Genomic DNA, 25,077 nt, shown 5'->3' on the forward strand with positions numbered 1-25,077 from the left:
GAGAGAAGGTCCTTTTAAGATTTCCCCAAACTGAAATATCTCACAGCAGTTTCTAGTTCCTTCAGGCTAGCTCCTTCATGGCTCACTAAGAAATCAACAATCTCCTGAAGACTAATTTAATTTCCAAGGTGCTTTAAAGAAAAGGTGTCCTGGGTAGCAGACACAAGTAATATAGTTACCAGAAAAATAATAATATGGTCACTAACCCATTACAGATTAGTAAATTGGCACTCTAGACCACTGCTGTCCAATAGACCATTTAGCAATAATGGAAATATTCCATATCTGCACTGTCCAATAGCTGCTGGCCACATGTGGCAATTGAGCATTTGAAATGTGATTATGGTAACAGAGCAATTGAATTTCTAATCTTATTTAATTTTAATTAACTTAAATTGCCACATGTGAATTATGGCTATTACTTTAGATAGTACGGCTCCAGATTATAAATAACCCTTTCAACTGATTGGCATGAGCCTATCCTCAAGATACTAATTATTCCTGGATGAACTAAAAACATCCAGTTTCTATTGCTATAAACCTGAAGTCTGGACCCTGGACCCAGAATGATCCCATGCAGACAATATGAGGGTCAGCCTGAAACATCACCTCATCTTACCACAACTTCACTGTTGCAGTGCTCACCTACACACTCAACTTTCCCCAACCTATGTATGTCACACAGACCACAAAGTATTTTTCATCTAGTCATTACTTTCTCTTTGCCTCCTCTTAATCAAATTGACAGAAACTAAAGCACATTCCAAAGGTATCAAGCAGAGCTGCTAAAATGAAAAGGAGACAGTGGAGAAGCATGCTTTTGCACTAACCTTACATGTCTAAAGACATGGATTCAAATATATATCAAACACTGAAGCTTGGTAGTCACGTCCAAAAACCCAGGTGGATATGCATCCTAGTCATAAAACTCTTACGATATGACAAGCTGAAAAACGGAGCAGATGGGAACAATGGGCAAATTTGCTCAAGTAAGGCCCACAATCATTAAAAGGCTGGGTCATGGACAATGAAAGTAAATCCTCCAGAGGTCTGGCCTTTGATTATTTTCACAAATCAATTCAAACAGAAAGATACTATATTTGTAAATATTAATTAGGAAAATTTAGAGCTGGGTAAAAAAAAGATAATGAGGAAGAATTGGGGAGGCGTGAGTATACTTTAATGCATTCATTTCTTCCTATTTCCTACGAAGTCTAAGAAATCCAACTTATAAAAAACAAGAACCAAACCGAAGACTGTCCCATTTTGTTTTCTTTTCCTCAAAGGAAAACTAGGCATGTTCACAAAATGATGTAAAATCATCAGAGAGGTTAATTCCACTAAAAGCCCTCTGAAAGCATTTGACTTTTAAAATTATTCAACCTAGAAATCAGGCTTTTAAACTTCAGTTACTCATACTGCAGTTATAATTCAACTTTCATAGCTGAACAAGCAATAAGTCGAAGAAGAATGGTTAGTCCAGCTTGTGTGAGGTTCTCTGCTTAATAATTATCTAATGCCATCTTTCACAAGCCATTTAAATAGTTCATCTTCATTTCACAGTCCTCTGTCCCATTATCCCTAGGCAGCCAAGACTAAAGCACTTCTGTAACTGAATAAACTTTCTTACACGGCAGTTTGAAAATTGTCACTATGCTATTTATTTTGGCTCATGGGTATGATGCGTGGTAACCATGCTTTGCTATTATTAAGATTTATCTACACCTTTCTACTCTGAGTCCAACTGCCTTCTCAACAATTAGAAACAATCATAGTAAATTCACTGACTGGAAAATCAAAGTACAAGAAATAAACTATTCAGTTCTAACCATGTCAGCCTCTTCTCATTTACTTCCTTAAAATGGTAGTATGAGAATTAAGAATATTATACCTAAAATCTGTTCCTTCTGTATAAAAATGGAAACACAAGCATACACATTCTTTCCCAGTTTTTAAAAATTTATTGTACCAGAGACAATTTTAAAGTGTTCTGAGGAAGATAATGACAATCTAACTAAACAAACTTTTTAACGTGGAACCAGAAAAATGAGAGGGGAAGGAAAATGAGAGGAAAAGAGAGCTACTGTGGCACAATTTTAAGAACAAAACAAATATGGAAATATAATTTTAAGTTCAGAAATAACAAGTATCAAAGTATACTTTCTCTGGTATAAGGCAAGGGAAACAGACTCAGGAAGCTAATCTGAAAACCTGAACTAAAGAAGCAGTTACTAATCAAACAACAACAACAAAAATCGAATCTAAGAGCAGAGCCACATCATTCACATTAGGCAGGTCCTGAATAATACTTTACTCTAAGCATAGAGATCGCAGGAAAAAAAAAGGAATGACATGAACAAGCACTTTCACAACTGCAAATAGATGATTACATATTTATGCTCTACTAAGGCGATAACTATAAAATCCAGGTAGATAAATAATCCTGATTATCTCCTATTTCAGTAACCTTTTTTTAAGATTTATTTATTCACTTGAGAGAGAGAAAAAGAGAGAGGGCGCACACATGAGCAGGGGGAGGAACAGAGGGAGAAAGAGAATCCTCAAGCAGACCCCCACTGAGTGCAGAGCCTGGTGCAGGGCTCAATCCCTGGACCCCTAGATCATGACCTGAGTGGAAATCAAGAGCCAGAGGTCTAACCAACTGAGCCACCCCAATGCCCCACTATTTCAGGACTTTGAAAATAACAGAATATGAATAGCTACACAGGACCTCAGAAATCATCCATTCTAAACTTCTGACTTTACAGGCTCAGAATTTATTTTCTGTGATTCAGTGGGATGGCCAAGTCTCTGACTCATACTACAGTGCTCTTCCCACTGAAAAGTTCTTCCAAGTGCCCAAGCTTCCAATTTCACCAAACCTTAAGACATCATCTTTTGAAAACACATTCTTCCTCTACAGCAGCAGGGATAGAACAGGTTTTGAAACCTCAGACAACATGACCAACTGCCATACAGAAAAGAATGAAGCACATAACCCAAGTGCCAAGAAAGAGAAAGAGCTGACTTCAGAGGGGGAGCAGTTCCTTCAACAATGCTACAAACATGATGTATTTTTCCATATAAGGAAAGTAATTACTGGTTTTAATGGTTTCTCTTTAGTCTGTGGGGAGCATGAGGTAACACTAAAGCAGGGTGTCACAGTACAGCAAGCTCTGAAGTCTCCACTCAGAAGTAAAAAGTACAATTCTATTAGGAGCAAAGAACTTTGAAAAGAGTTCATCTCCAATTAGCCTCAAAAAGGCTGTTAGATACTCATTCTCATTAATTTTTATTCCCATTTTAAAGATTTATAAGCTAAATAAAGACTTATTTGAAAACTGTTAACTACTCTGGGAAATACAGACAACATATAAATTTTAATATCTCTTAAAAATTTAGGACCCGGGGTGCCTGGGTGGCTTAGTTGTTAAGCATCTGCCTTCGGCTCAGGTCATGATCCCCGGGTTCTGGGATCGAGCCCCGCGTTGGGCTCCCCGCTCAGCGGGAAGCCTTCTTCTCCCTCTCCCGCTACCCCTGCTTGTGTTCCCTCTCTCGCTGCATCTCTCTCTGTCAAATAAATAAAATCTTTAAAAAAAAAAATTAGGACCCAACTTGCCATATTCTTCAATATAAAGAATTGAGACTACAGACAATTCCTACCAATTGACAAACATGTTAAGAAAGCGTCTTCCCAACACCTCATTTAGCTCTGCATATGCATAGACATCATTTCTAAAGCTGCAAATGTGCACTAATAACCAAAAGAATAAATATAAACCCATAAAACTCTAAGGGGTTATTGTTTCAATCATAAAAAAGTTGATCATTATCAAGTCACATCTCTTTTGCTACCATAAAATTCAAAAGATAAAAATGAGAAATGCGTAACATCATGCGACCTTAAAAATCCAAAAGTCCAGTTCAAATAAATTTCAATGCTGCATATACTGATGTTTGAAAAATGGCATACTGAGTTGTTATAAAAATTATGTTTGAATATTGCATCAAAAATAATTGGGGAAAAAAATTAGAAACATATGGACAGAAGCATAAATAATTTGTTTAAAAGAGAACCAAAGTAGATGAACTGTGCAACCATATAGCTTTGTATTTCTTGACTCTGCCTATTACCCCTCAAATTTGGAATTTCATCCATAATATGAATCATATTGCTATTTGCAAAAAAAAACATATTTAAGAGCTTTACTTCAACACATGCTACATTCCTCCTGCATTTGAAATTTAACCTTTTGTGACCCATGGCTATTAATGAGCTGCTTTTGATAAAATTTCTATAACTATTCAGGGTTTATAAAAGTCACAAAGGGGACGCCTCGGTGGCTCAGTTGGTTAAGCGTCTGCCTTCAGCTCAGGTCATGATCCTGGAGTCCTAGGATCGAGCCCCACATCAGGCTCCCTGCTCAGCAGAGACTGTGCTTCTCCTTCTGTCCCTCCCCCACTCCCCCACCACTTATGCTCTCTCTCACTCTCAATCTCAAATAAATAAATAAAATTTTAAAAAAAAAGTCACAAAGAGTAGCATAAAGTTCATCACTAAGATAAACCCTTAGAGAGAAGGTAGGCACATGAAAAGCTTGAGAACTTTCTTACATCCCATATAAGAATGTAAACAAAATCTCAGAATGAGTAGCTGTACTGGAAATTAAAACGTATTTATTTAATTATGGAGGGGAAGATGACAACAGTAATTTGGTTAAAAAGCTTATGAGGTAAAATACTCATGAAAGAAATTGAGGAAGACACAAAGAAATGGAAAAACGTTCCATGCTCATGGATTGGAAGAACAAATATTGTGAAGATGTCAATGCTACCTAGAGCAATCTACACATTCAATGCAATCCCCATCAAAATACCATCCACTTTTTTCAAAGAAATGTAACAAATAATCCTAACATTTGTATGGAACCAGGAAAGACCCCGAATAGCCAGAGGAATGTTGAAAAGGCAAAGCAAAGCTGGCGGCATCACAATTCTGGACTTCCAGCTCTATTACAAAGCTGTCATCATCAAGACAGCATGGTAGTGGCACAAAAACAGACACATAGATCAATGGAACAGAATAGAGAGCCCAGAAATGGACCCTCAACTCTATGGTCAACTAATCTTTGACAAAGGAGGAAAGAATGTCCAATGGAAAAAACACAGTCTCTTCAACAAATGGTGTTGGGAAAATTGGACAGCCACATGCAGAAGAATGAAACTGGACCATTTCCTTACACCACACACAAAAATAGACTCAAAATGGTTGAAAGACCTAAATGTGAGACAGGAGTCCATCAAAATCCTTGAGGAGAACACAGGCAGCAACCTTCTCAACCTCAGCCACAGCAACTTCTTCCTAGAAACATCACCAAAGGCAAGGGAAGCAAGGGCAAAAATGAACTACTGGAACCTCATCAAGATAAAAAGCTTTTGCACAGCAAAAGAAATAGTCAACAAAACCAAAAGACAACCGACAGAATGGGAGAAGATATTTGCAAATGACGTATCAGATAAAGGGCTAGTATCCAAAATCTATAAAGAACTTACCAAACTCAACACCCAAAGAACAAAGAATCCAATCAAGAAATGGGCAGAAGACTGAACAGACATTTTTCCAAAGAAGACATCCAAATGGCCAACAGACACATGAAAAAGTGATCAACATCGCTCGGCATCAGGGAAATCCAAATCAAAACCTCAATGAGATACCACCTCATACCAGTCAGAATGGCTAAAATTAACAAGTCAGGAAATGAAAGATGTTGGCAGGGATGCGGAGAAAGGGGAACCCTCCTACACTGTTGGTGGGAATGCAAGCTGGTGCAGCCACTCTGGAAAGCAGTATGGAGGAGGTTCCTCAAAAAGTTGAAAATAGAGCTACCATACGATCCAGCAATTGCACTACTGGGTATTTACCCCAAAGATATAAATGTAGGGATCCGAAGGGGTACGTGTACCCCAATGTTTATAGCAGCAATGTCCACAATAGCCAAACTGTGGAAAGAGTCCAGATGTCCATCGACAGATGAATAGATAAAGAAGATGTGGTACATATATACAATGGAATATTATGCAGCCATCAAAAGGAATGAGATCTTGCCATTTGCAACGACGTGGATGGAACTGGAGGGTATTATGCTGAGCGAAATAAGTCAATCAGAGAAAGACATGTATCATAGGACCTCACTGATAATGAGGAATTCTTAATCTCAGGCAACAAACTGAGGGTTGCTGGAGTGGGGGGTGGGGTGGGAGGGATGGGGTGACTGGGTGATAGACACTGGGGAGGGTATGTGCTCTGGTAAGCGCAGTGAATTGTACAAGACTGTTGAATCTCAGATCTGTACCTCTGAAACAAATAATGCAATATATGTTAAGAAAAAAAAAAAGAAGAAGAAAATAGCAGGAGGGGAAGAATGAAGGGGGGGAAATCGGAGGGGGCAATGAACCATGAGAGACGATGGACTCTGAAAAACAAACTGAGGGTTCTAGAGGAGAGGGGGGTGGGAGGATGGGTTAGCCTGGTGATGGGTATTAAAGAGGGCACGTTCCGCATGGAGCACTGGGTGTTATGCACAAACAATGAATCATGGAACACTACATCTAAAACTAATGATGTAATGTATGGTGATTAACATAACAATAAAAAATTTTTAAAAAAATAAAAAGAAAGAAAGCTTATGAGGAAACTATGATATCATTTTTCCATAAAAGAGCAACACTAAAAGACAAAGAATGAACTTGACAACAAAAATTTTATGTTGACGAACAAAGCCAAGCAATGCAAGTATTTATTCTTTATAATTAAGATTTCTTCCATATATAGGTTGAGGCAACAAGCTATAAAATGCCTGGCATCAAAACTTTCTCCAGACATTAAAGAGTCATCCATACAAGTAAGACTGAAAAGGAAATTTACATATAAGAATTAAAAGAGTCTCCCAGAAGAACTGTAAAAGGATCTTTACACAGTATCTGGCATAGTGCTTTGTGAGCAAAAAAAAGTTATACTGTTGTGATTTAAGCACAGAATTGATCCGAGTTTTTCTTTTTTCCTAAATGAAAACACTACATTAAAACAATTTTTAAATAAAAAGGTAACAATTCAGCGCCTGATTACAAAAAAAGAAGTGGGGGAAGTGTGAGAGCAACTGAGACCAGGTAATAATTTAAGCTGGTTTTATAGTGTTACTTCCAAGCAACATAAGAATGTCTAGCATGGGGCGCCTGGGTGGCTCAGTTGGTTAAGCGACTGCCTTCGGCTCAGGTCGTGATCCTGGAGTCCCGGGATCGAGTCCCGCATCGGGCTCCCTGCTCGGCGGGGAGCCTGCTTCTCCCTCTGACCCTTCCCCCTCTCATGTGCTCTCTGTCTCTCTCATTCTCTCTGTCTCAAATAAATAAATAAAATCTTTAAAAAAAAAAAAAAAAAGAATGTCTAGCATGTAATACTTGCATCTTTAAGACTATGTCACCAAAAAAGGTAGACAGTCATCTTGAAAGTATCACCAAAAGCTCTACATTCTCAAATCTGACAGAATTATAAACACAAAAGACCACATACTGTGTAATTCCATTTGTACAAAATGTCCAGAATAGGAACATCCACAGAGATAGAAAGTAGATTAATAGTTGCCAGGGGCTGGAGAGTAGAGGGAAAGGAGACTGACCACTAATAGGTACAGTGTATGGCGACATTTTTGATGAAAATGTTCTAAAATTAAATAGTGGCATGACTACACAATTCAACTTTTAGTGAATTTACTAAAAAACCACCGAACTATACACTTTCCAAGAGTGAATTTTACGGTATGTGAATTATCATTCCAGTAAAATTATTATTAAAAAATTAAATTTAAATTAAAAAATGATCTGACAGAATTCATAATGCCAATTTCTTCTACAGCAGGCATCACTCAGAGCTTTCCACCTGTTCTGATAGTTTCTTTTTTACCTTGGCAAGGCGGCTCATCTGATCTTCTGAAAGAGTACTGCTTGTTCTGCCAGGAGTTTTTGTGGGTTCTGATCCATCTGCTTCTACATTAGGCCAGACTTTCAAGTCATGCATCCCTTGGCGAAACATGCTAGGTGAAAAGAGAATGTTCAGGGTAGAAGTAAATTAATGCAGTTCATTATAGGACATTTCGGTTCCCAAACAGAGAATTCCACACAGGAAAATGCATGTCTCTCTTGCCAAGCTTGAAGCCTCCAGTGGGTTGTAAAGCAATTAACCAAGCAACTAAAATCCATGTAACACTTTTTTACATGCCATTCTTTGCTCCTCCACATAGAACTGTTACAGAAATTTTAAAGGTAGAGTAGAAACAGAGAAAGTTCAATGATGGACCACACACTTCATTACTTCAGTGGAGATCTTAGAAAAAATAGAGACCAAATTCCTACCCAATGAAAGAATGTCACATTTAAAATGACTAAAACCAAAATTTAAATAATTACACTACTCTCCACTTTAAATGGCAATTCAGCAGAGCTGAATTGAAAGGCCTGCCTTTCTTGTCTCTACCTCTGTGTCCCCCAGTGAATACTATGACTGGCTAAGTCAAAATGCTGAGATCTGAATCCCAGCTATGCCATCATCTATTACCTACATGACCTTGGGTAAATTACCTGTGTGTCTCAGTTTTCTCATCTATAAACTAAGATTATAAAGAGTACCTGTACCTTGTTAGAAAAATTAAACAGATGGGCAGAAGTAAAAAGTACCTGAAATAGCACTGGCACTAAATGTTAGGTAAATGTCAAATATTTAGTGTGGGCAGGAGAGGAGGCAAGTCCATTTTGCACACTCTCACATTTAATAATTTTTCAAATAAGGTACATGGACGACATATTGATATAGTATTTTTAACTGTAAAAGGTTTACATAAAATTTTTAAACCATTACTATCATGTTCTAATGGAAAATCTCTTCACAGATTTTCCAAAGGTAATAAAGAGGATTTTCATTGATTATGTAATGTATATAAGCAATGATGCCATAAACAATTAGAATGGGAATGATAAGTGATTGCTACAAGCTCATGAGCACACTAAGGCTAAGGTATAATCGTACTTGCTATAAGGTCTCTAAGGTTGGCAATAAACAGGTACTATCCAGCAACCATATGGAGGCCCGATAAAAAATGCACTGACTCGGGGCGCCTGGGTGGCTCAGGCGTTAAGCGTCTGCCTTTGGCTCAGGTCATGATCCCAGGGTCCTGGGATGGAGCCCCGTATTGGGCTCCCTGCTTGGCGAGAAGCCTGCTTCTCCCTCTCCCACTCCCCCTGCTTGTGTTCCCTCTCTCGCTTTGTCTCTCTCTGTCAAATAAATAAGTAAAAAAAATCTTGAAAAAAAAAAAGGCACTGACTGGTTGTGAAGAATCAAAATTCTCAATATTTATTTATTATATTAAAGATCAAAAAAAAGTTGGATTACAAAAAAGCTCATATGCAAGCCTTTTATAAAGATGACTTTCTTTCAACTCAGGTATAGATTCAACATCAAGTAGACCTGCTTAGTCTCTAGGAAACTGGGTATGGTGAAGCAATAATGCCACTTAGGATGAATATCCTTAAATACACCTGGAGAAGCAGAAGGCCTGCCTTTCTTCTCTCTACCTCTGTGTCCCCCAGTGAATACTATGACTGGCTAAATGTAACTAAATCAAAAATAAGTACATTTGGCGCGAAGTCAGTTTAATAAATGATTTAGGTGCCCTGGGATGGGTCTGGAAAGAAGATTTAAGGATACAGGATGTGGAGGGCTGGGGTGATGCCAAGTGACTCAAATGATCAAGTGAACATATTACTTTCTTTTGACACTAATGGAACCTCTGCAGAGTTACACAGCCTCCATGTGGCAAGCCAGAAGATGCTCAGAGCATCGTGTCCACTTGGGAAATTAAGCCAAACAGGCAAGACAAAAGAAACAGCACAGCAGGATCTCCTTCAGACTCCAGCAGGGGCCCCAGCAACAGCCGCTGCTCCCACTCCCAGGGCCAAGCCACTACAGCAGTCACCGCCCTGACTTCTGAATTCGCATCTGGAAAAACATCTGCAAGACAAATCTGCAGCTTGCCCATGGTTCTTTGCCAATTCAACCTGCCGATCGATCCATTCTTTACTTAGAAATCCCACAAGCTAAACTTTCAAAATGAAGACAATTAGTTATTCTAGCTGTATCTTAGGAGATCAGTCTTTCAATTATTAATTACACTACACTCCAAAAAGCACTGCTTCACATGAACTCAAGTATACCAAAGAGACATTAGCAAATACAAGAGTTGGTAGTCACAAGGTTCCCAATACTATATGACAACTACTACACACTCTGAAGACCACTTTTAAAAGCTACTAAGTCCAGGGGTGCCTGGGTGGCTCAGTCGTTAGGCATCTGCCTTGGGCTCAGGTCATGATCCCAGGGTCCTGGGATCGAGCCCCGTGTCAGGCTCCCTGCTCGGCGGGAAGCTTGCTTCTCCCTCTCCCACTCCCCCTGCTTGTGTTCCCTCTCTCTATGTCAAATAAGTAAGTAAAATCTTTTAAATAAATAAATAAATAAATAAATAGCTACTAAGTCCATACCAGGACTATTTAGGGGAAAAGGTGAAGAACAACTGGTGTGACATCACTGTTCAAGAAACATCTGGGGGCACCTGGGTGGCTCAGATGGTTGAGCGTCTGCCTTCGGCTCAGGTCACAAGCCCGGGGTCCTGGGATAGAGTCCTGCATCAGGCTCCTGGCTCAGCGGGGAGCCTGCCTCTCCCTCTCCCTCTGCCTCTGCTCCTGCTCGTGCTCCCTCTATCTCTGTGTCTCAAATGAATAAATAAAAAATCTTTAAAAAAAAAAATCTGAAGAAACTACAGTCTAAAGCACTATTTCCCTAAGTCACGAAATCTGTGGTGGCACATGACATGATTTTTAATGGTCGGTGGAAGAAAATCTGCACAGGCTTCCTTCTGAGGACACCCAGAAGACTGAGGTTTTCTCTCCCTGAACATCAGCAGCAGCCTGTACAGCAGCAGCTGTGACCCAGCAGTCCAAGTGGACATGTGCACCCTGCCACAGTGTCAGGAACATCCTGACCAGTTGCACAGAGCACCAGGACCAGAAGCTGCACACAAAGTCCAGTCCTGTGCTAGGGGATGCCTGAGCTTGTAGCCACTGCAACCCACTTCGTGCCCTCAAGAAAAGGCCCCAGGACACACAGAGAAAAGATGAGTTATTTTAATTTCATAAAATTTCTTATGCTTCTTTTTTCTGAGGTGAAGGTCAGTATAAACACCGGCCTAGAGGGAACAGAGAAGTAGGTGATCCAGCTTTTCTGCATTCTTTCCCCACTGTTCAAAGTATCCAGAAACCTCTACTAAAATCTGATGTTATCATTCGGCTAACTGATAACAAACAACCATGTAAGAGTTGGACTGATTAACAAAGAAAATATTGATGTAAAACCTTACCTTTTACCTTCAATTAAGTGACAGTGAGCTAAATATCTGACTAGGCACAAAAAGAACCATTCTAATTAAAGAAGGACTTTCTCTGTAGGTATTGTTTATGTGTTTTGCAAATCAAATACATTTACTATTATTTATATTCCACTGCAGTTTTTTTCCTTCAGTTTCCAAAACCTAATAACATAGTTATTCTCATTTTATTTATTTTATCGTTACCCATCAATGTCAAATAATACTTGCTTTCCATGTATATTAGGGATATTAAGCTTTTGCTTCAAACTAAATTAAAGGTAAAAAAAGAAGTGAGCTGGTTCAAATAAAAAAATCAAGTACATGAGAGACTATGGACTCTGAGAAACAAACTGAGGGTTCTAGAGGGGAGGGGGGTGGGGGGATGGGTTAACCTGGTGATGGGTATTAAAGAGGGCACTGAATGGAGCACTGGGTGTTATATGCAAACAATGAATCATGGAACACTATATCAAAAACTAATGATGTAATGTAGGGTGATTAACATAACATAAAAAAAAAATCAAGTACGTAAGAGTATACTTAGTAGAGAGATAAGGCAGGAATTCTGAAAGTAGTAAGTCAACAACTCCTATTTGAGAAACCCTGTTCTAAGCGAGGGAATGTCACAGAATCAGTACTGCTCTCCAACATGTTTCACATGCATCTGACATCTCAGGTGTTCAGGCCATGGAGGGACACCATAACCTATTGTCCAGTTAAGAGAAAACAGATGACTCTCCAAGATTCAAAGTCTTAATTTACTTAATATCAGAAGCGAATTTAAGTCCCACTTAATTGCTACTATTACCTTCATGGAAATATCTGGGGTTTAATTACTTCATAAATTAGAACAAATACTACTGATTTATCTTTAGGCCCATTTCCAGCATGGTTTGGATAGGAAGTAAAGGAAGTTGTCTTTTACTGGGATTCATACAGAAATACAAATAAAGTGAGCAATGGGATGAAGTCAAGGAAGGAATTCTGAAAACTGCAAGCCTATGTCTGACAAGTCCACTACTATGAAAAGGTTAATGCAGTGTTTTGCAAGCTGTGATCCATAGGTCTGCAGAATCACTCAGGATGCTTACTAAAAATGCTGATTCTTGGGCCCCATCACATTCTTACCAAATTTAATGAGAACACAGGAAGATGCTTGTCTAGTGAGCTTACCAGGTGCTTCTTATTCATAGGTTGATTACTACTGACTTCATGTACTTTTCAAAACCTTGCCAAAAGTCAAGTCAAACCGCGTCACAAATGTTAACCTGAGAAAGAGTTTGTTTGGCTTTAAGCAGTTCATTTCACTCCACTTCTGTGGAAATTTCGTCTGTCTCACACTTACTGTCTAGTCAGTGTCTCCTGAAACTATATCCTAAGGTCATCTAAAATGCACAGGTGTACTAAAAGAGGTGCTTTTATGAGGGAACCTCCGGCTGATTATTCCAGAAGGCAAACCACTTATAAAGAGACCAAGAGGAAAAACCAAGAGGTCTATCTGGTAACTGTTTTCAAGAACATTTAACCACTAACTATATAGTAAGAGTAATAAACTGTGCCCATGTTTCTTCTGTGTGGCAAGCAAACCCCACTCTAGTAAAGGAAAAAGGAACAAGCATTCTAGAAAAGGAACAATACTGATTTAATAATATGTCCATTCTACTGTAATATGCTATTCTACCCAAATTATATCTAATGTGTCAGACTATGTCTAAATTTGTTCTTGCATGTATTTCAATAATAAATATCTAATACTTACATTAAACTAAAATACCTTCATATTACTAAGCAACCAAGCTATTCAAAATGAAATTACATCTAGGTTTTATTCATGAATTGAAACCTTTCTAACACACCCTATTCCTGGATGGAAAAATTCAATATTACAAAGGTGTCAATTCTCTCCTTAATTAACATACATATTTCAATATGATTTCCTACAAAATAACAATGAGCTTTCTTATTTGAGGAAATAATAAAATTTATCTAACAAAACAGAATATCCAGAGAAATTATAAAAAGAAAGCTAATAAGGAAGATCATCACCATCTAGTATTAAAACATTTTATAATAGTATTCAAAACTAACAGAGTACCTCAGAAATAATGATAGCTAATACTTAATAAACACTCATTAAGTTAACTATGTGTCTTCAGTAATTTATCATCATAAACTATTTTGTAAAGTAAATACTACTGTTATATCATTTTACAGATGAGGAAACTGAGGCAGAAGGAGATTAAATAACTTGCCTAAGGGTACACAGATATTAAAGGAGTCAGGATGTGAACCTAGATAACCTAGTTCTACATCATGCGTCCCTAACCACCACCATATGATGTACAACACTGCTTCTCTTAGACTTCAATACATGATGAATTGAATATATAAGGGTACCACTTCAAAATATTTGAGAACAATGGCTAATTTAATAGTGTTAAGACAAATAACTAGCCATTTGTTGGGGTTTTTTTTAAGTTGATTCCCAATATATCACTCCTTTCACAAAAGTAATTTTAAAGATTTACTTATTTATTTGAGAGAGAGAGTGCAAGCAAGAGCACAAGTGGGAGGGGCAGAGGGAGAGAGAATCTCAAGCAGACTCTGCACTGAGTGTGGAGTCCGACTCAGGGCTCCATCTTAGGACCCCGAGATCATGACCTGAGCCGAAACCAAGAGTTGGATGCTTAATTGACTGCGCCACCCAGGTGCACCTCACAAAAGTGATTTTAGATGAATCAAATACTTAAATGTAAAGGACTGAAATCATAAGAAGAAATATTTTTTAAAAACACAAAGGACTGGGGCGCCTGGGTGGCTCAGCCAGTTAAGTGTCTGCTTTCAGCTCAGGTCATGATCCCAGGGTGCTGGGATTGAGCCCCACATCGGGCTCCCTGCTCGGCGGGAAGCCTGCTTCTCCCTCTCCTGCTCCCCCTGCTTGTGTTCCCTCTCTCGCTGTGTCTCTCTCTGTCAAATAAATAAATAAATCTTAAAAATAAAAAAATAGAAAAGGACTTTCTAAAACATTAAATTCACAGGACATAAAAATAAAAGCTGATCAATTCAACATGATAATTTAAGATGCATGAACGGCAAGCAAAGAAATACACACTAACTCAAAAAAAGTCAAATAGGAAAAACAGTACTTGTAACATGTAACATGCAAAAGGCTAATTTCATTAATCTACAAAGACCCCCATACATTAATAAGAAAAATGACAACTCAAAAAAAAAAAAAACAGAATTTCATGGCACATGAATTATATTTCAATTTTTGAAAAAACTGGCAAAGGACATCAAAAAGCAATTCACAGAAACATATACACAAGTAGTAAATGAACATATCAAAATATGATCATCTTCATTTACATTTAATGATGTGAAAATTAATTCAGGAGATAAAATTTTCCAACTTTAAAATGGACAAAAACTAGTAAGTTCAATAATACCTAGATTTTGCACCGAAAAGAATTAGGGCTTCTTTCAGAGATTCCAGTTCCGGGGTGGAAAATTGCCAAATGAGCCTGAAATAGCTTGTCCACCAGAAAGCAAAGAAGCTACCAATGACTACTGGAGTACTGTCAAAAAAACATGGGATCAGCTTGAAGGGACTCTTATGACCAAAAATGGGGAGTTTTTGAGGATTATTAAGACTAAAGACAGCAATTAATCGAAACATTCCAGAAATGTTTAAGACTAAAAGTTCATGACAAAACTTAAAAAGAAAAATAAAATCGATCATCAAATGCACAAGTTACCAGGACACCAACGCATTCTTCAAATTGGTAAAGGGGAAAAAAATTGAACATTCACCTGTCTTTCCTACATGAACTGTATACCAAGGTAACTCAATACTTGAGAAAAGACCATGTTCTTTAGTGGAAAATTCCAGTTAATAAACGCAGAAAAGAATAATAGAATATCACCAATTCTTGGGGTGCCTGGGCAGCTCAGTCAGTTGGGTGTCTGCCTTGGGCTCAGGTCATATCAGGCTCCCTGCTCAGCAGGGTGTCTGCTCCTCCCTCTCCCTCTGCCACTACCCCTGCCTGTGCTCTTGCTCTCTCTCAAATAAATAAATAAAATTAAAAAATATATATATATCACCAATTCTCTAAAAGTAGTGATTCTTCTGGGAAAGAGAAAAAATACCCTTCAGGATTATGCTTTTGGTTTTTTTACAGTTAGCTTCTATTATCTGTAAATTTTTAAAAACTGAGTTGACAACTTTCTATTATAATCATTATTAGCAAATTTGTGCTTTCAAACCCCACTTACTGTCCTGTCACTATTTTGAGAAAGCAAAAAAAATTCTATTAACAATGAAGTTACAGTATACATCAAAGGGCCATCTTGCTTTTTCTAGCAAGATTCTAGTTTCTAATGACTATTTTTAAATAGAAATCACATTACCAATCACTAACAGTAAGTTTCTTAATTAATCTATCTGCATATCCCATAGGAAATATGTGTCAAATTCAGTCTCAAGAATGAAGGAATCATATGTACCACATAGGTTTTCACTTCCTACGACAGACAGAATCAGACTGGGTATAAACTATTCAAGCTCTCCCAAAAAGAAAAGCTCTCCCAACACTCCTATAGAGAAGACAAAAATGCTTACCCATATTTTCCAAAGAGTGAAACTGTTGTTCCTCCCACAGGCACTGCCTTCCCTGGTCCATACACATCCCATACTGTGAGGGCCACCTGGGCATTCCTGGGCAGGTCAGGGTACTTTACCGGAAGTTTCAGCCATTCATTCCAGCTATGGGAACAAAGTCAACAAAAACAACACTAAGGAAATAAAATGTGTGTGTGTGTGTGTATATAAACTTCCTTTTAAATTAACAAACCATATAAGATCTGCCCAGAGAAAATGTCCCAAAAGATTAGGTTAATACTACAAAAAATGTGGCACTTACCTTAATTTTGATGTAGGCAACCTCAAGTTTAAATATAGAACACATGAAAAAAATTTTTGAAAAACCAAGCTTACAGAAATTAACACTGGTAAATTCTTTAATCAAGAAATTCAGGAGGCGCCTGGGTGGCTCAGTGGGTTAAGTGTCTGCCTTCAGCTCAGGTCATGATCCCAGGGTCCTGAGATCGAGCCCCACGTCGGGCTCCCTGCTCAGCGGGGAGCCTGCTTCTCCTGCTCCCTCTGCCTCTCCCTCCCTGCCCCGCTCGTGCTCTCGCTCTCTCTCTCTTTCTTTCTCTCACTCAAATAAATAAATAAATAAAATCTTTAAAAGAAAAAAAGAAAGAAAAGAAATTCAGACAGTATCACTAAGACACAAGGAATATAATAATGGCTAATAAAAATCTGGGAAAACACAAACCTATCAGAACCAAACTTGTTTTGAACCAAACTGTGATTATCTATAAGCTTTCTCCAGAACACAGTTTTATATTATAAAGAGAAAAAAACTCAGAATTATTCAAAAAGCTGCAATGGATAATATTGTCCTATAATATACAACAGTACCTCAACAAAGCAGAAAACAACAACCAAAACCTTAGAGGTCAAAGTAGACTATCCACTACCCTCATAACATGAAGAAGTTATCAGACTGCTTTGGACAGACGTGACAATTTTTAACGTGAGATTTTTCTGTTCTTCGAGTTATTTCATTAATATTGATAAGGCTTAGCTATCAGTTTTTTTATGCTTCTAAAGCATATTTGTATATATCACTTCACTAAGGAATCTTTGTTCTTAATAATTTAGTCATGACAGCACAGCTCTTCTTTTAAATTCTCTATTCATCTCTGCAAATTTTCTTCTGCATTCAAACTTCGCACTGAATCTATTTGATAATTTCAACTCCCTTAAACAACAGATGGCTTTTAAAATCCCAAAAGAAAACTATGCAAACAATACACAAAGTAATACCCAGCAGACACAGAGAACTGTTTCTCTCTGTTTCCTCAAAATTATTGTTTACTCAAAATTATTATCCAAGGGTCATATCCCAGTCTAGGTCAAATACAACTGCATTGTAAGAAATTGAACAGAATTTTCAAAAACTTAAAGGACAAATCATTTATATCCATCATATAAATTCAAGGACCTATAGGAAAATTAGACATGACTACCAATTTAAAGGAGAATCAAAGTCATTAAATCCTTTTCTTCTATCAAGTTCTTAAAAAAAATAAATTGTATGCTCAAAAAAGACATTCTCCACTACAGATAAGCTTGAGGAAATAAGTAAATTTATTTAATTATTATCCACACAGTGGGCCAAATTGAAAAGGTAAATACTAAGCAGTTTCATCTTGTGACAAGGAAAAAAAACAGAGATCAATTAACACAAGCTAAAGTTAGAAAAATCTGTAACAATATCTAAAATGAACTATGAAAATTCTTACCTCTATATTCTGTCCTTTGCCTAGAAGACAATGCTTATGATCAAGCAATCATCTGCCTCAAACCTTCTGCCATCCAAAACCATGGCCCCCACACCTTTTTAAAATCAAGTAACTATACTTTAACTTGCTTTATACCAGACTTTTGCAGAAGAGTTCTTTCGAAGAAAATGAATCTGCAGCTATAAAATAGTTTCAAAACTACCTTAGATATTCTGGAAATTATGGAAAGATCTGATCAGACATCAAAAAGCTGTGAATTCTGAACATCATATTGTTCTCTCCCTCCCCATGCATCATCCCTTCCCCACACCCGCAACTCTCACTGAGCTAAATCCACCTGGCACCTGGGTGGCTCAGTCAGTTAAGTGTCTGCCTTGGGCTCAGGTCATGATCCCAGAGTCCTGGGATGGAGCCCCTAGTTGGGCTCCCTACTCGCAGGGAATCTGCTTCTCTTTATCCCTCTGCACCCCCTGCCCCCTGTAACTGGGAATTTGCTTTTTTTCTAATTTTCTTTATTGCCAAGGCATGGAACAAAACCACTATACATACAATTTCCCTTACAAGAAAGGTGGAATTCACCATAAATGTTGACAGTCTAGATCTAAATTTATAGTTTTAAGTCTTTTTTGAAGTCACAAACCACCTCAAAAAATCTAACAAAAGCTTTGAGTTCTGTCCCTGTAAAAATGCACAAGATACAAAATTCTGCAGACAATTTCAGGTTTGTACAGATTTCCTGATTCCAGTTTTAAAAACCCAATACCGGGATGCCTGGGTGGCTCAGGTAGTTAAGCGTCTGCCTTCGGCTCAGGTCAGGATCCCAGGGTCCTGGGATTGAGTCCCGCATCAGGTTCCCCGCTCAGCAGGCAGTCTGCTTCTTCTCCCTCTGCCTGCCACTCCCCCTGCTTGTGCACACTCACTCTTCCCCCACCCCGACAAATAAATAAAATCTTAAAAACAAAAAAAAAACTTCTAAGAAAAATCCCAATACAATTAAGGAATCTTGGTCCATTGTTTTAGATGTTATTATGGTACTACAGTTTTCTTTAAAAAATATACAGAAACACAGTTAAAAATGGTATCATATTTGGAATCTGCTTCAAAATAACTATGGGGATAGATGAAACACAATTGGCTTTGAGTTAGTAATTACCGAAGCTAGGTGACGGGGCCTTGGAAGTTCATTATATTATTCTCTCTATTACAGGTTTGAAATTTTCCAAAATAACAAGTGTGTGTGTGTGTGTGTGTGTACTTGGGTGTGTTTGTATGTGTTTATAGCTATCCACAAAAAGACTACTAAAGAAATTACACCATTAAAATAGTTGGTTTCAATGTAGCCAGATCACTAGGGCTCAGGATTCTGCTCTCTGAAAAATCCTTTCCAGCCTACTAGACCACACCTGGTAAACACAGGGTTGTACACTCAACAACACAACCTGGTAATCCATCGGTCACACCTTGTCTTCATTAACACTGTGGGCGTAAGTTCTTCCCTTTAGAGGCACACAACCTGTGTATCCTGCATTGAGCCTCCCAGGGTGCTCAATAACAGTCACTGAAGGAACAACAAAACTGTGCCACATAATCTATCAAATAAGAAGGGACAAGACTGGGCGCCTGGGTGGCTCAGTCGTTAAGAGTCTGCCTTCGGCTCAAGTCATGATCCCGGGCTCCTGGGATCGAGTCCCACATCGGGCTCCCTGCTCGGAGGGAGGCCTGCTTCTCCCTCTCCCACTCTCCCTGCTTGTGTTCCCTCTCTTGCTGTCTCTCTCTCTGTCAAATAACTAAATAAAATCTAAAAAAAAAAGAGACAAGACTTTAAATTCAGGACCCACAAAAGTGTTCTGGAAAAACAGGAACTTCATGTTCATTATATTTACCTTGCATCCCAACAACAGTTTGCTAATGTACCATGCTCAATAAACCATGAACTTTAAGGAAAAAAGTTATTTTCATATTTAAAATAATAATAAAAATCTGATCATAACAGATGACAACAGATATTTCTGTTGTCTGAGAGATTTCATCAAATCTGAGCACCAAATATCAAGCTGGACAACATTTCAGATTATCCAGAAATATTCACGTGTTCAGGGCATAGAGTGGTAGAAAATGTAAAGATGTTACACGTGTATTTTTGGTTTGGGTCATTTTGTGCATCAGTCAAGTTCTTATAAAAATATGTCAATATACTGAATACAAACATAAATTCACTTCTACCTAAATAGTACTTACAATACTACTATATATAATACTTTATCCCATCTGGGTAGGTCGCTGCTTTAAACTACTGGATCGGGGCGCCTGGGTGGCTGTCGTAAAGCATCTGCCTTTGGCTCAGGTCATGATCCCAGGGTCCTGAGATCGAGCCCCACATTGGGCTCCCTGCTCTGCGGGGAGCCTTCTTCTCCCTCTCCCACTCCCCCTGCTTATGTTCCCTCTCTAGATGTGTCTCTGTCAAATAAATAAATAAAACCTTAAGTAAATAAATAAATAAACAAACAAACAAACTACTGGATCAATGTTTATAGGTATTAAATACAATTTTTTAAAAAATTTCCTCTGTAATGCCTACCAAATCATACAACACCTATAAAGAAATGGGAGAATAGTCTGAAACCCACCATATGCAAGACAACAACTTACTTCCATCTTGTACTAAATGCTTTGTAGGATGTTCTCACTGGCAAGGCCAGAGGCTTCCCTTCTGCAAAAACTTGACAAGTAACATAAAGGTCAGAGCATGTCTCTTGGTACAGTCCTGAAAACTTCAACATTGGGTCTTCTAGAACAGCTTTGTAACTCTTCTGTTCTCTCTTCCCTTCCAAACTTCCTCTGGAGGCATAAGAACAATAATGTTTAGACATATTTTTTTAAGCATATACACAAAAAATACTAAGAACAGTTTATGGTTGTATCACAGTAACCTTCTGCTACCTCAACATTTCCTTGTATATAAAATTAAAGTCACTTTTACATCTAATAAAGGTCTCTTAAAGTCCCAACATACCTAAGATCCTTCCAATCTTCACCAACATATTTCTCTATTTTAGGCTTTTACTTAATTTTAAATCCTGTCACCAACTCTTAATCTACCTTCTAGACATCACCAGCTTTCCAGGCCTTAGTTTCCCTTTATTAATTTCAAGCTGAGCACTTATTCATGTATTCATTCAACATACATTCACTGTACCAGGCACAGAGGACCAAAAATGAAAGATAAGATAAACAATACAGCATTACAAGAAAATGTTGTCTTTGTTTCCACTTATTTTTTAATCTTCCACTTACTTTTAACTGAATGTTTTCTATTACTCTTTCAATTTTGTTACTATGTAGATATATTATCTGATCAGTTCTTTAAATTAAAAAATACAATGTTATAAGTCATAAAAGATATGTACAACACATTAAAAAAAGAGGTAAGAACATTGCTTGGACATCGAGATTATGTCAAATATTGTGCCAGGGATTTTATGTACTCTTTCTTACTTTTCACCCTTTTCTCATTTTATAAATAATGAAGCAGACACTCAGTGATCAAGGTCATTATTCAAGATAACAAAATAAGTAACAGAGCTGGCAAAAGAGGCCAAAGTGGGGCGCCTGGGTGGCTCGGTTAGAAGTCTGCCTTTGGCTCAGGTCATGATCTCAGGGTCCTGGGATCAAGCCCCATGTCGGGCTCCCTGCTCAGTGGGGAGCCTGCTTCTTCCTCTGCCCCTTCCCCTGCTTGTGCTCTCTCTCTCTAAAATAAATAAATAAAATAAAAAAAAATAATAATAATAATAAAGAAGCCAAAGCTAATGTCCTTCCTTCTTACTACAGAAAGACATACCAAAATGTCTCAGGAGCATGTAAACTTGCTTGGGAGCCAAGAGCTTAGTATCCCAGATAGATGCCTGAAATGAGCCCAAACAATATATGGGTGATGAGAGCCAAAACAGTAGGGAGTCGTCCCAGACGAAAAGAATACTATATGCAGATGCAAAGAAGCAAGAAGGTATGTGTTGGGAAACTACAAGTTGTTTGGTATAGCTAAAGCATAAAGCTCATGGGGTAAAGAAGCTAAAGATGAGAATGAAAAGTAGGTAGAAAATGAAGCTAGTAGCCACCATATTCAGTACAGTGCCTGACACAAAGTGAACATTCAAAAATCTGTTAAATTATTTGAAGTGAGAGTAATGTAATCAGATTTGTACTTTTGGCAGGAGTATAAAACATAATGGAGAGGAAGGACTGAAAGCAGTTAGAAGACTTTCAGTCCACATTAAAAAGGAAAAAGGTAGACTAAGGCCAGGGTTGTGGGGTAAAAAAGGGGGCATGGATCAAAGATATGAAGGTAGATTCAAGAAAATTTGTAAATGATTAAACAAAGAAGGTAAGAGAGGGGTGTGTGCAGAACTCAAAGTTTCCTGTCTTAACCAACTCGATGAATGATGCCAACAATCACCAAAATAAGTGACACAATACAGGAAGATCAGAATCAGAGGGGTAGGCTAATGATGTACCAGTCTCAGACAAGTTGCTTCGGCACATCCAAAGTGACCATGTCTTGCAGGAAGTTTGATATCTGGTTACGGTGTAAGAAAAGAGACATCAAAGTGCAACTTGTTATTAAAACTGTCACAATAAACTAAAAGCCTGGGGAGAATAAACTGAATTAAAGAATTCATTATTCTCTCATTATATGATTCTTTTCTTTCTTTAAAGATTTTATTTATTCATTTCAGAGAGAGAGACAGAGAGAGCACAAGCAGGGGAAGAGGCAGAGGGAGAGGGAGAGGCAGACTCCCAGCTGAGTTGGGAGCCCGACATGGGGCTCGATCCCAGGACCTGGAGATCATGACCTGAGCTGAAGGCAGATGCTTAACCATCTGAGCCACCCAGGCGCCCCTCTCATTATATGATTCTAAGTTGATACTTCCTGCCCCCAGTGATCAACAATGGCAGTCTCAGAAGCTAAAAGATGGTTAAGTACTGAATTTTGCCAAACTTCTAATTTACGCTTTAACTTTGCCTCAAAATACCCAATGTGTGTGTGTGTGTGTGTGTGTGTGTGTGTGTGTGTGTTAATGACAGACCAGTGTTTTTTACTTTTCTTCTTTCCTTCTAAGGTTCTAAAGTTTCAAAAAAAAAAATCATTCGTATGTCCAAGAAATACTGAGAGGAATGAAACTGAAGGAGAGCCCTTTACCAAATGACAGTAATACAGTCCTATATAAGCATCTAGTGCCACATGCTGTAGAAATTTTCTGAAATGGGTGTGTAAATTATTTTACAAAAGTATAGTTCAGTTGTTGAAATACTATTTTTACTATCACCACAAAATGGATAGTAAAAGATTTGTCAGAGTCTGAAGTAAGTAACTTCTGAAAATAAAAACAATCCTTTAAAGATGCATCTGACAACTGAGAAAATGTATTCACTGCATGTATGCAACCCTCTGCCAGAGGCACATTAGATGAATATTGACTAAATATATTATGAATGATGATATGATTCATAATCTGTGATAGCTTTCACATATGAAAACACTTCTATAAGACTGCCTTAAAATGGACATAATTTCCAACTCAGTCCTACCCATCCCCAATCTCCAGTCCATTAATCTCATCTCAAGATGTCATGCTCTTGTCCTTTACTTCAACTGTGATGCTCCAAGATCTTCCTGCAAGGCCTTTCCTCTCATCTTCTGGTCCCTTTCCAACTGGCACCCTCATCTTTGACTGACTCCCAACTTCCCTGGGTAAACAAAGCCACACTGTCCCAAGATTCAACCTAAGCTTCCATCAGCTCCCGTGATTCTAATACTGTATCCATGTACTCATCTTATTCTCAACTACCAGATCAGCTCTCCATAATATCTGTAGCCTCCATTCCACCTGCCAGCCTGTTCTAAAGTAAAGATCTTCCAACTATTAATGGCAAGAGGGCAACTTTACTGAGACTTGACTTCTTAATCTGTAAAATGTAAAAACCTTCAAAAGGTTGCTGTCAGCAGCAAAATGCTTTGAAGAAAGTAAAACACCGTGGGACTTAAGGGCATATTCCTACTGCTATCCTTCTCCCAGAGACCTAGTCCTCAATCCTTTCACAAGGCCCCCCCTGTCTATGCTCCGGTTCTCCTCCGCTTCGCTGGCTACAGCCCTCCCAGCCACCCCCAGGACCGCCTTCAGGCTAATTAATAACCATCTTCTCCCCCCTGTCTCAGCGTCCCTAAGTCACAGCAATCCCAATCACTGTCCCGATTATCTTACATCTTAAGCTGCACGTTGATGTCCAGGTCACAACTGTAGATGTAGTGAAACTTCTCCGCTTCCCCCATGGCACCCTCTGCAAAACCCGCACCAACTGCTAGAACCAAAGCGCTGGAAAGTCCTCGGGAGCGAACAGGCTGAGCCTCACAACACAGGCGGTTCCGGTTCCGCCTCTCACGCTTGGTGCCACCAATCCCTGCCCGGAGCGCGACCCGACGCAGCGGAACTCCCCGCCCAACTTTTCCTTCTGCGCATGTGCAAAAGGAGCCCAACATATTGCTTAAGGGTAGGATTCCGGAAATACAGCCCATCTGGTTACATTCCAGGCTTCCTGTGTTTTTCCTGTCTTAAGAGGGCTTTTTTTTTTTTTTTTTTTTAAGTAAAGCTGTCGTTTGAGCCTGAGCTGTTCCTAAAAATCAAAAGAAAATTCGACTCAGTCTTCACTGGTTGCAAGCTAAACAGCAGCAGTCACAAGAATTAGAATTTTGCCAAGTTTTATTTCCAGTGGCCTTCCGGAAAATTGCAGATTTAATCACTAATTTGCTATCTCAAGGAAAGATTTACTCTGTGCTGTAAAGAGTGGAGAAAGGACTAGACAAGGAACCAAGAAACCTGGGTTCCATTTTGGCTCTACCGATATTTATGCTACTTTGGGCAAAGCATTTGGTACTTGTTTACACTGGTAATATTCAGACCCAATGCAGTTATCAAGACAACCCTAGTTAGAACATAGAAACATCCAGTAAAGATCTAGAACTCAGTTTTCTGAATCATCTGAACTCCTACAATGCTTATTTTTATAATTTAATATTATCTAAACTCATGATCTTTATTTTCAACTAGATTCAAAACTCTTGGAAGGCAAGAATAGTGTGCCATTTACTTCTGTACCTGCCTCCATTAGTGCTTAATACATTGTTGAGTTTAATAATTCCTATCTTTATTATTGGTGAAATTGAATAAAATTCTCCATTTTG

The 25,077-nt window shown here is 38.4% G+C and overlaps 1 protein-coding gene across 1 annotated transcript in view; it reads right to left on the reverse strand.

Moving 5' to 3' along the window:
- The window catches only part of PIK3C3 (phosphatidylinositol 3-kinase catalytic subunit type 3), a 143,065-nt gene extending 118,767 nt beyond the window's left edge, over positions 1-24,298 (reverse strand). Inside the window, exons 1-4 of the mRNA XM_021686322.2 lie at positions 24,101-24,298; positions 20,490-20,678; positions 16,090-16,233; positions 7,958-8,087 (exon numbers count right to left, since the gene is read on the reverse strand). Coding sequence (XP_021541997.1) covers positions 7,958-8,087; positions 16,090-16,233; positions 20,490-20,678; positions 24,101-24,168 — 531 coding nt within the window. The 5' untranslated portion in view covers positions 24,169-24,298. The remainder of the gene's footprint in view (positions 1-7,957; positions 8,088-16,089; positions 16,234-20,489; positions 20,679-24,100) is intronic.
- Positions 24,299-25,077: the final 779 nt, after the last annotated feature.

Source organism: Neomonachus schauinslandi, chromosome 14 (assembly GCF_002201575.2).
Source record: "Neomonachus schauinslandi chromosome 14, ASM220157v2, whole genome shotgun sequence".
Classification (NCBI taxonomy): Eukaryota; Metazoa; Chordata; class Mammalia; order Carnivora; family Phocidae; genus Neomonachus; species Neomonachus schauinslandi.